General features: G+C 44.6%; 2 protein-coding genes across 2 annotated transcripts; one reads left to right on the forward strand and one right to left on the reverse strand.

The window, feature by feature from the left end:
* The first annotated feature begins 64 nt into the window (after positions 1-64).
* Positions 65-4,808, forward strand: BET1L (Bet1 golgi vesicular membrane trafficking protein like). The gene is made up of 4 exons (XM_077932292.1): positions 65-198; positions 717-808; positions 1,218-1,274; positions 2,010-4,808. Exons 1-4 carry the CDS (start codon positions 180-182, stop codon positions 2,175-2,177), a joined length of 336 nt encoding a protein of 111 aa, XP_077788418.1. The 5' UTR covers positions 65-179; the 3' UTR covers positions 2,178-4,808.
* A 419-nt stretch (positions 4,809-5,227) lies between these two features.
* Positions 5,228-13,584, reverse strand: CIMAP1A (ciliary microtubule associated protein 1A). Its single transcript, XM_028736558.2, has 6 exons — positions 11,744-13,584; positions 11,092-11,289; positions 8,982-9,083; positions 8,055-8,176; positions 7,345-7,482; positions 5,228-5,876 (listed from the first exon to the last, which is right to left on the reverse strand). Exons 1-6 carry the CDS (start codon positions 11,850-11,852, stop codon positions 5,787-5,789), a joined length of 759 nt encoding a protein of 252 aa, XP_028592391.2. The 5' UTR covers positions 11,853-13,584; the 3' UTR covers positions 5,228-5,786.
* Between the last annotated feature and the right edge of the window lie 1,752 nt (positions 13,585-15,336).

Raw genomic sequence — 15,336 nt, forward strand, 5'->3', positions numbered from 1 at the left:
CGCGGCCCCCGCCCCGAGCCTCCGCAAGAGCAGCTTGAGGCCGCCTCCCTCTCCAGCCGAGGGGAGGGCCGACAGGAGGGGACGCTGCGGCCGAGGGGGGAGTTTCCTCGGCTAGCCGAGCCGCTCCTCCTCCTCCTGCTCTCTGTGGGCGGAGCGGGACACGAAGGCAGGAAGCGGCCATGGCGGACTGGGGGCGAGGTGAGAGCGCAGAAGAGGCTGGCGAGGGGGCGCCGGAGCGGGCGGCGGCGCCTTCCCTCAGGAGAACGGGGCTGGGGGCGCCGTTGCTCCGGCTCGTCGTGCTGCCTCAGGACCTCCGTGGCCTGTGCTGGGGGTGGGGGACGGGGAACAAAGGAGGCATTCTGATCCTCCCCAGGTCACAGTTGCCACCTTCCCCCCTGCTCGGGGCTCCTGTGTCTTCTGTAGTTGACTGACGGGCAAGCTTTTTTGCCCATGCTTTGCCAGTGTGGCTTTCTATTGTGGTGGTGGAATGGACTCTTCCCCCCACGCAGGGCATTTGTGTGTGTCTGCAGTGTGGGGTAACATCCCACCTAGCAAGTGGGGAGCCTGCTGTGCCCTGTGATGGTGAAAATAGGCTTTGGAGTGAGCTAGGGGATGGTCTGCAAAATAACCACACATTTTACCATACTACCTTTTGTTTTAACAGCTGTTATGTTTTAGCTGCCCTAAGTGGCATAATTATTTTATCTTAATTTCAGGACAGAATGCCAATGCTGTGGATGATATGTTAGATGTGGAAAACAAGCGTATGACCGAAAACCTAGCCTCCAAAGTCACCCGGCTAAAATCGGTTTGTAGATTATTTACTTTACTTGGGGCTCATCCACACTTACCTTTTGCCCTGTGTTTTCCAGGCACAGGGCTGTGCTTTGAAATGTCATCACTGAACATGTTTTCTTTCTCTTGCCCTGGCGCTTTCCCATCGAAAACTTGCTCTTTCACGCTGAATCAGAACAAATGGAAATTTGTGGCATTTGGGCAAAAAGGATGTCTGTATGAGCCCTTGCTCTTTGATTGCTGTCTTGCTCTCCAGAAGACTTTGGTCATTGAGGGTTTTTGTTTTTGTCCCCAACCCCCTTGTATTTAGTAATATACAGAGAATTGCTGAGGAGCAAATAATATTCTTGTTTGCACTTTTATTAGTTCTTTCCGAAAGTTGTCTAGGTGTCAATAACTGCTTCATTCTGTGTTTTCAATAGCTTGCACTGGACATTGACAAAGATGCTGAGGATCAAAATCACTACTTGGATGGCATGGTAAGCAAGTGTTTGCACTCTTTAAGAATTACTGATGAAGCTCAGCATGAGCAAATAGGACAATTAGTTTGTACTGGAACATATTTCTGTACAGAGAAGAAGTCACTCACAAGTCTATTGGTGTAAGTAGCTCTGTTCCAGAGAGTTAATGTGTTTTAGCATGCCATTCTACTTCTGGAACATGCTCATGCACACGTATCTTTTTTTCCTTTCCAAGAGGGACCAAACTTGTTGGTCTTCTGTTGGTAGTGATTCCCTGAGAAACTGGTGTTCAGTGATCTGGTATCTAATGGCAAATATGCTGTGAAACTATTTTATGCAGTAAGGTTCGTGTCAAATATTCTGAATTTCTTATGCAAGAAGTACCTGAATGAACAAGTGTGCAAACCTTGTGTGGACCTTGCACAGACTACCACATGTTATAATGATCACATAGAAGTCTTATTTTCTCACTGGGTTATCGCAAGGATAAATGAGATCAAAATATGCACGCAGTAAAGTCATTTAAAATTGTTATTGACAAGGTCAAATCTTGAATTTCACTAGTGTATTTTGCTGGTGTGGGATCTGAGCACATGTGTCTGCATTTGTTTGGGTTTTCTTTTTAAATATTAACAGTATTAAATTGGAATTCAATTAACTGAGTTAAATATGCCATATGTATATATAATCATGTTGCTTCTTTCAGTAAGCAATGTCTTCTAAATACCTTATTGTTTCTACTCTTTGCATTAGGATTCTGATTTCATGAGTGTGACAGGCCTTCTGACGGGGAGTGTGAAGCGTTTCTCCACTATGACCCGGTCGGGAAGAGACAATCGTAAACTTCTTTGCTACGTCTCTGCTGGACTGATTGTAGTCTTCTTCATCCTCTATTATTTGGTGACAAGAGCACGGACTTGAGTAATTGTCAAGATTTTGTATTGGATAGTTGTTGAAGAGGGGGAAAAACTGATGATGAAAATGGTTTTGGAAGATCTTCAGATCCTGAAAATATTATTCAAATGTTGACAGTGATCCAGAGGCACCTCTGTGGATTTCAGTATCATCTCTGGATTGTTTTGACGCGCTCTCTTAAAAAGAATATAATTTATTCTGTCACTGTTTCTTTGAAAATTTAAATGCAGCACAATTCACATCCTTGTTGAAACCAAGTCTATATAATACCTTATTCTCTCTGCTGTCTGGGTGGGAAAGCATGCTGGTGATTCCACCTCTTATAATTTTGTGGTCAGCAGGAAAATCCTGACACCCATGTCAGAGATGTTCAAGTGCCCAATTTAAATGGAAAAATACTACCTGGAGGATAGTGATGCATCTCTTGAGAACTAATTGTGATATGGACAACTTCTTCCTAGAAAAGTAACTTTGAATTTATTTCCACTTTTGTTAACACCAGCATTTATAAGTAGTCAAACAATCCTTTTTGCCTATTACTCTCAAGGACTTGCTTAGTAAAACAGAGAATATTCCTAAACGAAGGAAGAGTGAGAACTTGCACAAATGATTTTATCTCATTTTTTTCCTTCTTGTTCTAGTCTGTCCCCTGACCAAATTATTTATATTTGTTTCTTGTTATACAAACCTTACCTTATAGCAAGTTAAAGTACATTCGCTTTAAAAAGTTTGTCCAAATCATCCTTTCTGTTAAAGAATTTTATTGATTCATTGATTCTTGGTTAAGTCTTCTTTAGCTGGCTGCTGAATAATTATCCACTTCTCTCTGGAATCAAGTAGCATTTTGCAATACTCCTCAGTTTTAATTTTTGTTACTAGGTTCTGGCACCTGGAGTGCCAGAAAGGTATTAACAGCAAAACTGGAGTTAAGTTTGTGTGTGTGATATATATTGTGTCCTATGCATGTATACTCAAAACTTGGGTAAAGGCACATAGGATTGCAGCCTAGGTTTTTCATCTCTCAACTGGTGGTCTGATGTTCCAATTTCCCAGTTATAACTTTCCATAATTTACTATGTCACAATTGAAATAATATAAAGAAGATAGATTCTGGTACAGTTCTGCTGTGTATTATGGTCTAGTTGATACATTGCTGATCTTTGTCATTCAAAGCCTGGCTTGATTTGGGTGACTCTTGCTTTTTTGTTTCTCATTTATTCTATAACATATCACCATAGCAATAGTACCTTCACACTGGTTTTTAAGTTAAAAATAAAATTTAAACAGATTTTAAACACTTGCCAGTATTTTCCCCCCCTGTATCCCTGTCCCTAGTATAAATTCTGATATATACAGGTCCTGACCTAGTATTAGGCAAAGTGAGGCAGTTAGCTCAGCAAGTGCTAGGGAGAAAGCAGCAACAATCCCACAAGCTGTTCCTGAGCCTCCAGCCCTCACCTGTTAAAGCACAGCTGTGCCACAGGATGTTACACACACCCCACCTGCCAAAAATTACCCCAGCCTGCTGCCCTTAGGTGCAGTAGAGGACATTATCCTGTTGCTAGTAGTGAAGTAAGATTCAGCTGCATGGAATGGAAGGAGCATCATCTTGTCTTTGCCTCAGGCAGCAAAACATGCCAGTCCTGGATATATACTAGGTAGTTTCTAAAGTCTTTCTTAGTAACCTTCGGCTGTTTTTATGAAAAGCAAATATTTGCTCCTGCATGTAAGACAATAGAGGCTGCTGCCCAAGGTTATAGTTGCTTCTTTAGATAGTTGCTTCTTTAGAACAAGTGAGCTAACTAGATCGGTATCATGTTTTTGAGGGCAAGTCAAAAAATCTTCCAGGAGCCTGTCTTCTAAAACCTCTGAATGAGGGACAAGGCGGCAAGCCCCAGTTTGTGAACCCCTAAATGCATACTCCAGAGAGACACGCAGTGAATCGTAGCTCTTAGACTAGTGTACCCGTCCTGATACATGTGGTTGCAGTAATGTTTGTCATATTCACCTCATATCTCTAGGTGTACTGTACACCTAAAAATGCAATGGGCAAAAGGAACCTGAGGTCACTGAAAAGCTAAGCAACCTTCAACTCAGGGATGCTGTCAAAAGATGTCGAATTCTTTAAAGTCACTATGATTTATTTATCATTTTTTAATGCCAGAAAATTAAAAGCACACTTCTCAGTTGGCTTCCAAGCCAGACAAACTTCGTAGCATGCCATTCCTGTTCTAGCCTTAAAAGTTGTTGGCAGGGGCCAAAAGATCAGGGCAAAAATACTGCTCAAAAGCTTCCTCCCAAAGCCGATAGCCTTGCTGTCTCAAAGCAGGGCTAACTGTTTCAGTGTCAAGGGAAAGGGTTAAATACCCCTCTCCTTTTAAAGCCCTAAAAAGATATTGGGAGAGCTGATCGCAGATATTCCACATCATGTGGTAGGAGACTTTTGAAAGATAAATCTAAATAAAGAAGTTTATGCTTTTATTTTGAAAGGTATCTCAACTGACATTCTGTTGCTATAGCATGGTGAGAAAGAAAGTGAGTTTATTTGCTTTTTGCAGCAAAAACAATCTTGTAGCACCTTTAAAGACTTAACAGATTTTATGGACTGTATACCATTAAAGTTTTTGCCGTAATAAAGTTACTGTCTAAATTGTGGTCAAGTGGACAGAGTAGGGCTTGGAACAAATTTCATCTGTGCTATGAGCTTATTGTGTAGCCTGGGGGGGAAAACAGGTGCAGCCTCATATACTCATCTGTGAAATGACTTTCCTCACAGAGTTGCTCTGAGGATGAACACAATAAATATAATGCACAAAGGATGATAAGGAGGGGGAACTGGCGAGATCCTGGTTCCCCCTCAACACCTTTGTGCAGGAGGGGATGCAACCATTCACAGCATCAATTATTTCAGCTGCTGTACCAGTATTAATGGGTGAGAATCCTGACTGAGCTGCAAGGCAGTATTGTTATCACTATTACTGCTAGTTCTCTATGAAAAAGCTTAACATTCTACTTTTCAAGTTCAGAATATTCCTACAGTTTTCGAGTAGTGAACCCTCTACAAAAGAACTGATGTTTTATTTTATAGCTAGGACATGAAATAAACATTTTATTCCTGATTTATTTATTTATTTCAAAACACGTTTCTCAGCTGAAGATATGGAATATACAAAATACTTTTTATGTGAGTTATTGCAACAAACAAGTTCCATGAAATAATTCTGGATCAGGAACACAAGTAGCTTTTTTACACAAATACATATATATATTTAATATATATTGGATCCTACTTTATGAAGAATGACACCGTTAATTTTATACTAGTTGTCAGAATGCCGACATGCATTTAGATATGTATTCCATGGGCTCAAAGAGTAGGGCAAGTGTGAGCTGCGCTTTGTCTTCCTCACAAGAGGGGCTTATGGCATATCCCTTCATCAGAGGACAGAACTTCAGTCTTGAATGGTAATCAGTTTCTGAATATTTTAAATGGTCCTTTAGCTCTGGTATTTGTAAAAAAATGCAGTTAAACAGCTGGTGGTTAACTGTTAAAATGTGGAGGAACATGATATAGAAATATCAGTAGAAAAATCATTTTCTGTACAAGGGATGAATTCAGCAGACGTCCACAATCAGAGGTGTTGTGTAGTCGGAGTGTCTGATTCCAAAAGTGACAACTGGAGCACAAGATTTGAGCAATGATACCTAGAAGCAGAAGGAGTGTAAAATATATTAGGTGAAACAGGCTAGGCTTCTGCTAACAGATTCTTCATTTTGTTCTTTGATCTCTGTGTTCTGCTTAACAGAACAGGCTGCTTCCTGCTGGTTTACTGAGTAAGAAGCATTTTAAATGGAATGTTAAGTGGAAGAATTAAGTACAGATAATTAATAATTGCAGAGCACAACTGGGGCAGTGTTTCATGAAATACTGCTGGAGGAGCTAGATGAATATCCTGGGCATTGTGGACCCCTGGAGATAAACAGTAATTTCAACATCTTGTTTCTTCTGGTCTGAGTAACTTCATATGCAATTAAGTAGCACCATGGTTGATTCTGGAAATGGAGTGTGTACAGTTTCAAGATCCAGCAGCACACACTTGCAAACAAAATTTCATGCGATTTTCATGTTCACCAGTTCACAAAACCCCCAAACTAATTTGCACACACCTGTAGTAGTCTCAGGGGTGTATGAAGTAGGGGGCGGATCACCCTGGGTTCCACTTGGGGGGGGGGTTGACAAGATGGCCCCTGCCTCCCCCCAGCTGTAGAGCAGCTGAGGGTGCGCGCAGTCAGTAAGGGCGCCGCTCGCGCAGTGTCCATACGGGCTGCTGCTCTCTCGCACCATCCATACGGTCAACCGTACAGGCTGCCTTTCGCATGGCGACCGTACAGGCTGCCTCGCACGAGAGCAGCTGCCCGTATGGACTGCGCATGTGTGGCATCCTGTATGGTCGCCGCACATGCGCAGTCCGTACAGATGTCGCGTGTCTGCCACTGGGCGGTTTGCCCTGCCCCTCGGTGTCCCGCCCCGGGTGCCAGAGAGGTTCCTCCGCCACTGAGTAGTCTTACTATGTTCCCAGTCTGTCAAACCATGTGTTTGGCAGCAGAAGAGACTGGTTTGTTAAACTATAGTTTGCATTACATCCAAGCCGGGAAATTGGTCTAAGCACACATGTAAACCAGGATTGCAAACCACTGGTTGTTCTCGGTTTACAATCCTGGCTTGTAGAGAGCTTTAAAGCTATACTTTAGACATCATGGCAAACTGTCATTCAACAATACAGAAAGTTTCTCTGACAGCCAGCTGCATAAGGAGAGGAGGGACTGCTCCATCTCACTGCTTGCTCCTGAGCTAACAAACCATGGTTTCTTGAAGCAGCAATGTGATGTCCCAATCAGACCCGTGCGACAAATGGACCAATCTAGATAAAGAATATCACTAGTAGTTATGTGCATGGGCCATGGGTTTGGTAATTACGTCTAACAAAAATGAACAGGGTTGCTAAGCTACCTATGACCAGCTTCTAACTTCTGTTTCTGTAATATTAGGACAAACATTTCCCTCCCCTCACATCCCACGATTTCAGGCTCTGTTGCCAGGAAAGGAGAATATCCGTACATGGGAGTAATAATTGCTGAAAACAATTAAGAATGAAAGGAAGCTGCTTCTCACCTTTCCTACACTATAGTCTGCAGGCCCAGGTGTTTTCCCAGCTCTTAGACCCTTGCTTCGACTGCCCATAGAATACTTGGGCGCTCTCTTTTTGTAGATATCTGTATCAGGCTTATGATATGCAGCAGGACCAGGGGTCTGTAAGAGAAGGAACAGGATTCCCATAGATGAAGTAATAATACAATCCATATCTCCTAATTTCCCAGGAAAATTGAGCAGCTCCCTGTGTTACACCAAAATACATTGAATATAGTTTCTACAGTGGCAACACTTTACTTCTCTCACTAATTATCTTCCGCTCCCCAATGATTTATCAGTGCAGTTGTAAAATAAAAAAGCAAATATGAAAATAGGACCTGTCATTGAGTTGCTTTTTTTTTTTAAGGACACGTGAAAATTAGAGTAAAAGATGTTGCACAACTGGAGCTAAAAAGTAGGGGTAAAACAAGATTAAAGGCGTTGCAAAAAGTTTGGTAAAATGGCAAGAGCGAACAGTGCATCACAGCCAGATTTCTATCTGCTCCTGAATGAATAATTTTAGCATTCAGACCCCCATGAAAGAGCATAAATTGGCTCTTTGGCACTAGCAACCAGCAGTATGCATTAAATCAAGATTACAACAAATCTCAGAAAAATGGACCAGAGCAGGCACAACTTTGACTATTGGTAACCAACAGAGAAGCAAGGCATGAAATGAACCAGCAGTCTACCTTATGCAAGTCTTCATCAAAACGCCCAAGCTTACTCCTCCCTGTCATGGAGTAAGAAGGGCCGGCGGAGGTGGCCACTGTGTGCGGTCCAAGGACCTCAGGCATCGTGTAAGCGCTGGGACCTGAAAGAGGAACATGGGGACCATTGGGAGGAGCACCAGAGACTTCCAGCAGAGCCAGAGGAGGAGGGAGGTAATGGCTGGGATCCAAAGAGCTACTTCAGGTTGGCCTAAGTGCTCAGGAATACCACCTAGGAAACTTTTGACCATTTTCCTTCGAAGAGGTGTAGGGAACCATTGGTCCGCCAGATGTTGCTGAACTACAGCTCCCATCATCGCTGGCCTTTGGCCATGCTGGGGTTGATGGGAGCTGTAGTTCAGCTACCTCTGGAGGGCCAAAGGTTCCCCACACCTGTCTTAGAACATCGAACCATCGCAATACAGTATCTCAGAAATTGCTTTTCAGCGCCTCCTCCATTTCAAAAGAGTTTTCTTAATTTTATTTTCCTCCAGAGGCCATGTGCACATTCTCTCCAGCGCTCAAGTTCACAGGTCAAAACATAAAAAGCTATTTCCCACTTCCACCAAGTCTATCCTCTAACTGCAAAGGCTAGGCGCTCTTCTTTTCGTAATTTGTGAATGGTGATATCTTAGCAAGCTAATAATACCAGGTTAGCATGATGCCAGCCACCCACAGCCTTACCACCATGAGAGAAGACCTTTCTGAATGGCAAAAGCATAATACTACACCCCTAGGCTTAAACATGCACATGTAAGTCCTGCTGAACTTGCTCTCAAGTAAACATGTATAGACCTGAGCTAATGCGCTGTGTTTCATCATTGATAGATTTCTTAAGACAACCTATGTTTGATGCCTTCCAACAACAACAGCAAAGCAAAAAACAAAACCATAAGGGATAAGCCTTACCTGGTGTGGCGTCTACTTTGTAACCACGAGTCCTGAATGACAGAGAATGTGCAGGAGCATTTTGATAAATTATTTTCCGTGACTTCTCTGGTGAGTAAGAGGCTAGGTAGATGGGAAGGCAATGGATGCAATTAGATTAAAGCTCATCTTTCACCATGCCAAAATGACTGCCGTGTCCTAAAGCCTCTGAAGGGCTGTCTACAGTTTTGTTAATTAAAAAGTTAACATTCTGCGTGCAGGGAGGGTAAATCCCTCATCACATTTTGACTAAGGCATGTGAATTAAAATGCAGGATGAATGTACATTTTGCATGATTTATTCTGATTGCAAATGAGACCGCGGTTGGATGAATATAAAACAGCAGATACAGAAGGAATAGAACGTACTGTGGGAAGCAGGGATGCTACTGGGAGTTGCAGAGACAACAGGTGTTTTCTGGATCTCCTGTTCTTAACTTTAATTCTGTGGCACTCGGGCCTTATTCACCGTGTGGTGCTTGTAAGACCCCAGCCACTCACCATCTTAGTTTCTCCATATAAATTACCTTATGCATATACATACCCACTGCCTTGTTTTCGGGAGAAGAAAAGGCTAAGGAGGAAACACCACACAAATCCTGAGTGGAGTCCCTAAGATGGTTGGACGGCGTCTTGTATGCCTCCTTCTGGCAAATTCCTGCAGCCAAGCTGGTGCCAAACGCATTGCTCTGCCTTCCTTTGGACCACATCACTGAGGCTGAGAGGGGGTGGGTCTTGTTTTCTGGGCAGCTCAGGACCTCCACACACACTGCCCAGGCTTGTACCCCAGGGAGGTCACTGTGGTGCTGCTAATGCAGCAAAAACAGCACAGGAGGCAGTAGTTACGAGTTACCGGTCTCTGCAGCCACAGCAGGCGCTGTGATTCTCTGGCAGTTTGACTTCACCCCCTGAGGAGCATTCCATTGTCTCTCTAGACAGAAGGATGCCAACAAAGTGTGTGTTTTGTGCAAATTTGTGCCACAGAACTGTCCCTGGTACAAAGGGTGTATGCACCGGTGGACGAAAAAGTATCTATGTCCCTACGAGCTGGCAGGAAACTGGGTGTCCCTTCTGTGGCCAATGAGGTGAAGTGACTGCCTCAGGTGGCTGAATTTGCCAGGGCAGCAGAACCTAATGCTGATATCCCCCCCCCCCCCCGTTTTGGATATAGATTTTCTCTCACCCCTTCTTCTCAGGCAGGGCAGGGGACCATTTTGGGGCCTGGCTCAGATGCCAAAATGTTGTGAGCAGGGTGGGTGGGTGCAGAGGCATGCAGGGAGAGGAGAGGGAGAAGTTCTGTTGCGCAAGTGGAAATCCTTAGGCTAGTTGAACTAGTTGAGCCACAATGGCCATCAGCCCCAGCATGCAGGGCCAAGTGACTAGAGACGATGCAAAGTGTAGTTCAGCAATATATGGAGGGTCAATATATGGTCCCCACTCCTGCACTAGTGGAAAAATGTCTTTGGATTCTGCCCAAAGCAGCTTACCCAAAATTGACATGGCACAATATAAAAAATACAACCAAAAAAACAAGACAAAATGCAGCCTAAACTGAGAAATAAGACAAAATTCAACCTAAAGCCAACAGTAGCATACGAGATATGCCTGATGTTGTGGCAAGATTCAAGGACACTTTTGACAAACATCCAGATGCAGCCTTTGACAGAGCTTTTTTATTCTCTAAAAATAATCAGGCACGTTGAAACGTAACAGACAGTTGGATTACTATAAAAGATGCAGGAGGAAATGATTAACGATAGGACCCACAAAGGGGAGGAGGGAAGTCCAGGAGATTCTATGGAACCTTATGACGTATGTTGGATATCTGATTGTAAAACTTTAAATTGAAAAACCAAATAAATAAATTTACGAAAAAGAAAAAAGAAACTGAACAAACAGAATCAGTCCAGTCTCTGTCTGAGCAAGCAACTCATATGGATTATTTAATCTGAGGATGACACCGCATGTTTTTCAACGTAGCCATAAGAAATCATTCCAAAGGCCAGTTTTGGAACGATGCACCCAAACTCTACCTTAGTCTTGGGTTAGCAGATGCCATCAACATATACCTTGGGTGGGTGACTATTACTCACCAGGACCTGGGGTAACCTCCTTTTTCACTCTGAATCGACCACCCATTGTATAAGACGGAGCCGATTGCCTTCCTCTGTTTGTCATATAGCCCTGCACATCATAAGGACCCGGAACTCTGTCTTTGCTGGATGGGGGCTTTGCGCCATACATACTGTAGGCAGGGGCTTTCCTTTTGGTAGGGATGTGCGAGATATAACCTGAAAAAGGACAGACACAGAGCTCAGGAGTAAGGCGTTGCCTCCGACTGGTTGCAGTTCTCCAGTATCTCAAAGACAAAGGACATTCCTGGCCCTGCTTCTTTAGATCATTTAGTCCGAGACGCGAGGGATCGAACCTGGGAAGATATGTTCTCCTATGATGATGCAGCTGATCTCAGTCATTTCTAGTTGTGGGGCACCAGGGCAGCTGAGAGGGACAGGATACAGAGGGGACTGGTGTCCCCAGCCAAGAGCCAGCAGGGGACCCAAGCTCTAAGAGTTTTCAAGTTTCTACATGCCCCCAAAGGGAAAATATGTACTGGAATATGGAGCTCCCCCACCCCTGATCAATTTCTGTGAGGTGGGCCAGCCTGGCAGACTGCTCCTGCTGTCCAGCCCCCTTTTTTTAATCAACTTTCTAAACCCCACTATACTTCTGTTTCTGTTTGCTTACCTGTTGCTCCTGGTATGTTGTACTTGGGCCCAGGGCTGGAATACTGGGCCATGACTGGTCCTCGTGGACGATGGGGCCTCCATGTGCCCACCCAACCTCCATTACTCATGATGGCAATCTATTCGAAAGCCTAAGAAATGAAGAACACAGAGCGAATTTGTGTAAAGGTTAGGTTGGATACATCCTCCTGGGGGGAAACTTGGGGTAACTCTATTGTACCCTGCACTGAGCTGGCAGGATCTATAGCTAGCTATTAACATGACTGTTACCAATTCAGTAGAGTCTCATTGTATTATCTGGGTTGTATTGGAGATAGAAGTGCGAAGAATGGAAGAATTAGGCCTCTCCTGCATAAGAAGTGCCTACTGGATCATGCCAGCTGCTGATCTGGTCCAGCATCCTGTTCTCACAGTGGCCACCATTTATTGTGGGAAGGGGCTCTTCATGCATCCAAGATCTTTTGTAGCTTCCACATGGCATAGTTGTCGTCATCAAAATACCAGCCTGTATTTCTCCCTCTGTTTAATCTGGATTTACCTTTCCTGGGAGAAACCCAGTAAATAAATAAATAGAAAACCTTGTGTTGCTGATTACCAGTTTGCACTATCTAAGTGATCCGTTTACAGTATTAAACCCCTGCCCAGAATCAGCCACCAACTTCCAAAAGAGTCAGGTAACTAACTACACAGCACATGAAACAGAGGAAAAAACGAATATAAACTAAAACAATTCTTAAATGGCCACTGAGTGCTAATTCACCTTCTTTTGCCCTTGGAGATTTAACTGATGTGGGCAACAGTGTTTTCTGCAGGATATTTCCTTGCTGTCTGTCAACAGGGCTGTGGACAGTTTAAGGAGAAGATGGAATTCTGAACAGGCAGAACCCATCTCCGTTTGCAGGGATTTATCCTCCCCTTCATGTGAAGAACCTTCATGAAATTGCCATAGAAACAGACAATTGCCCTTCATAGTACTTCTGGGTGTTCTAGAACACCAGGTATGACTCTTAAGAAAGCCTGGGCTGTGTGTGTGTGTGTCATGATGAGAATTAGAGTCAAATCACATAGCCTGTGGAAGATCCTTGGCTGGATCTCCAAATATATTTTTCTTTTGCTAAAAGCAACCGGGGATTTTGACTGGCACACTGCATAGGAGAAGGAAGGGAATTAATTTGCTCCTCTCCCATGCCAGCTACTCTAAGCAAGTTGTCTCTAATGATGCAGGCAGCCTTGTAAGTTAAAATTTCAGGTATGAAAATCTCTGAGAATGAATAGAATATCGGAAAATAGTGCACATTGAAAATACACAATCCTAATACAGGCATACCTGTCAGGGAGCCATAAATCAGCAATAAATCACACAGAGTACGTAGCGTTTACTCTTTATTTGAAGAAGCAAGGCCTGCTCAGGGGAGCCAGGCCTAATGAGCACAGCAACTCTTCTCAGTAGGTCTTGCCCCTATGAGGCAGTTGTGGAGGCTGAAGGTCCCTGCCTTCCCACAGCTGTCTGAATCTCATCCTCCCCCCGGGTCCTTCCCAAGCAATCTGAAACTATGCTGGCACGCCTGTCTCTGCTCCTCTGTCTTCAGACCTCTTCTGGTCCTGGGAGACTGTGGGGAGGAGAGCTTGTTGCAGCAGGAGAGGGGGACACCTGCGTTTCTTCACCAGCCTGACTCATCTCTGCCTCTTGGCCTCCCTCCTCTCCTGCTTCAGATTCTGATTTTGGACTTCCCTCTGCCACAGCCTCTTCCTGAACAATAAACCATGTTACCTCTTCAGCTTCCGACACCCACTGGCAGAGGAAGGGGGTGGTGACATCGCCCTCCGCCCCCCCCCCCGGGACACTCACCGTGGGCGGCGCCCCCTGGGATGCTTGCCTCGCCCCCAGAACTGGCTAGCCCTGCCCCCACAGCCAGCTAGCCCCACCCCCAGGTGCACAGCTGGGTGCCGGAGCAGCTACCTCCGCCTCTGCCAACACCTCCTCCTCCCAGTCTGCTCTCTCTTCTCCCTCTGACCACTCATCATCATCCCACCACCAATCCCCAGGCTCTGAGCTTTCTTCCCTTGGGGGTTCCCCAGCTGGTGCCTCCCACCATTCCCGTGTCCAGCCAGTCTGCGACAATACCCCAGAGATCTTGTGGGTTCAGTTCTAGACCACAGCAATAAAGCGAATATCACAATAAAGCAAGCCACACATTTTTTGTTCTTGTTTCCCACTTTAAGTGGGGCCCCAGAACTCATGAGCAATTATGCCCCACGCAAAGTGAACATGATGGCATTGTTGACAAGCTTGCCTTTGTTTCCAGCAACTGCCTGTTGACCTGAAACCAGCCATGTTAGGATATTGGTTCCCCTTCATAATACTGATGGCTTTTGTTTCATTTCAGGTTCACATGTAGTCATCAAGCCAAAATCACTGTCTCTATCACTAGATTGCCCTACAGCTGCTCTGGATACATTGGAACATTGGATATGTGTCCAGGGCAGCTCTTTATCAGCTCTATCTGGTATGCAGGCTGAGACACTACCTGCCCGTGGACTGTCTCACCAAGAGTGATGCATATTATCTCTCGCTTGGACTACTGTAATGCGCTCTACGTGGGGCTACCTTTGAAGGTGACCTGGAAACTACAACTAATCCAGAATGCAGCAGCTAGACTGGTGACTGGGAGCGGCCGCCAAGACCACCGGTCTTGAAAGACCTACACTGGCTCCCTGTACGTTTCTGAGCACAATTCAAAGTGTTGGTGCTGGCCTTTAAAGCCCTAAACAGCCTCGGTCCAGTATACCTGAAGGAGCGTCTCCACCCCCATCATTCAGCCCGGACACTGAGGTCCAGCACCGAGGGCCTTCTGGCGGTTCCTTCGCTGCGAGAAGCCAAGGTGCAGGGAACCAGGCAGAGGGCCTTTTCGGTAGTGGCACCCGCCCTATGGAACGCCCTCCCACCAGATGTCAAAGAGAAAAACAACTACCAGACTTTTAGAAGACAGCCCTGTTTACAGAAGCTTTTAATGTTTAATCGACTATTGTATTTTATTATATTCTGTTGGAAGCTGCCCAGAGTCGCTGGGGAAACCCAGCCACATGGGCGGGGTATAAATAATAAATGATGATGATGATGATGATTGTGGAATGGATTCTATCACAAGTGCTGTCATTGATATGCAGAAATAAACTGATTGACTTTCAATCGCCTTCCACCTTTTGGCACAATAGGGAAATTGAGACAGTAGGGATCATTCTGCCTAACAGCTTTCTATCTAACCCCACCCCACTTTGCCACTTTCCCCCATGCTGAGGCACAAACAGAAGGCTTTCACCCCTGCATCCCTTTCCCACCAGCTGGGGATGCCAACTGGCTGGCTGCTCCTGTGCTTCAGAAACACCTTCAGGGTCTGATATTGAGTTACCTTCTGGTCCATCAGACGAGAGTCGAAAAAAACTTGCTGCTAATATTTATATGAGGCACTGATTTTTACAGTATTTTCCCATGAGATTATTTTTCTTTCAATGAGATTATTTTTATCATAACTATGTTAATTAAACCTGTAAAATAACGACATTATTTAAACATGTAGAATTTTCACTAGTTTT

Source organism: Podarcis muralis, chromosome 1 (assembly GCF_964188315.1).
Source record: "Podarcis muralis chromosome 1, rPodMur119.hap1.1, whole genome shotgun sequence".
Classification (NCBI taxonomy): Eukaryota; Metazoa; Chordata; class Lepidosauria; order Squamata; family Lacertidae; genus Podarcis; species Podarcis muralis.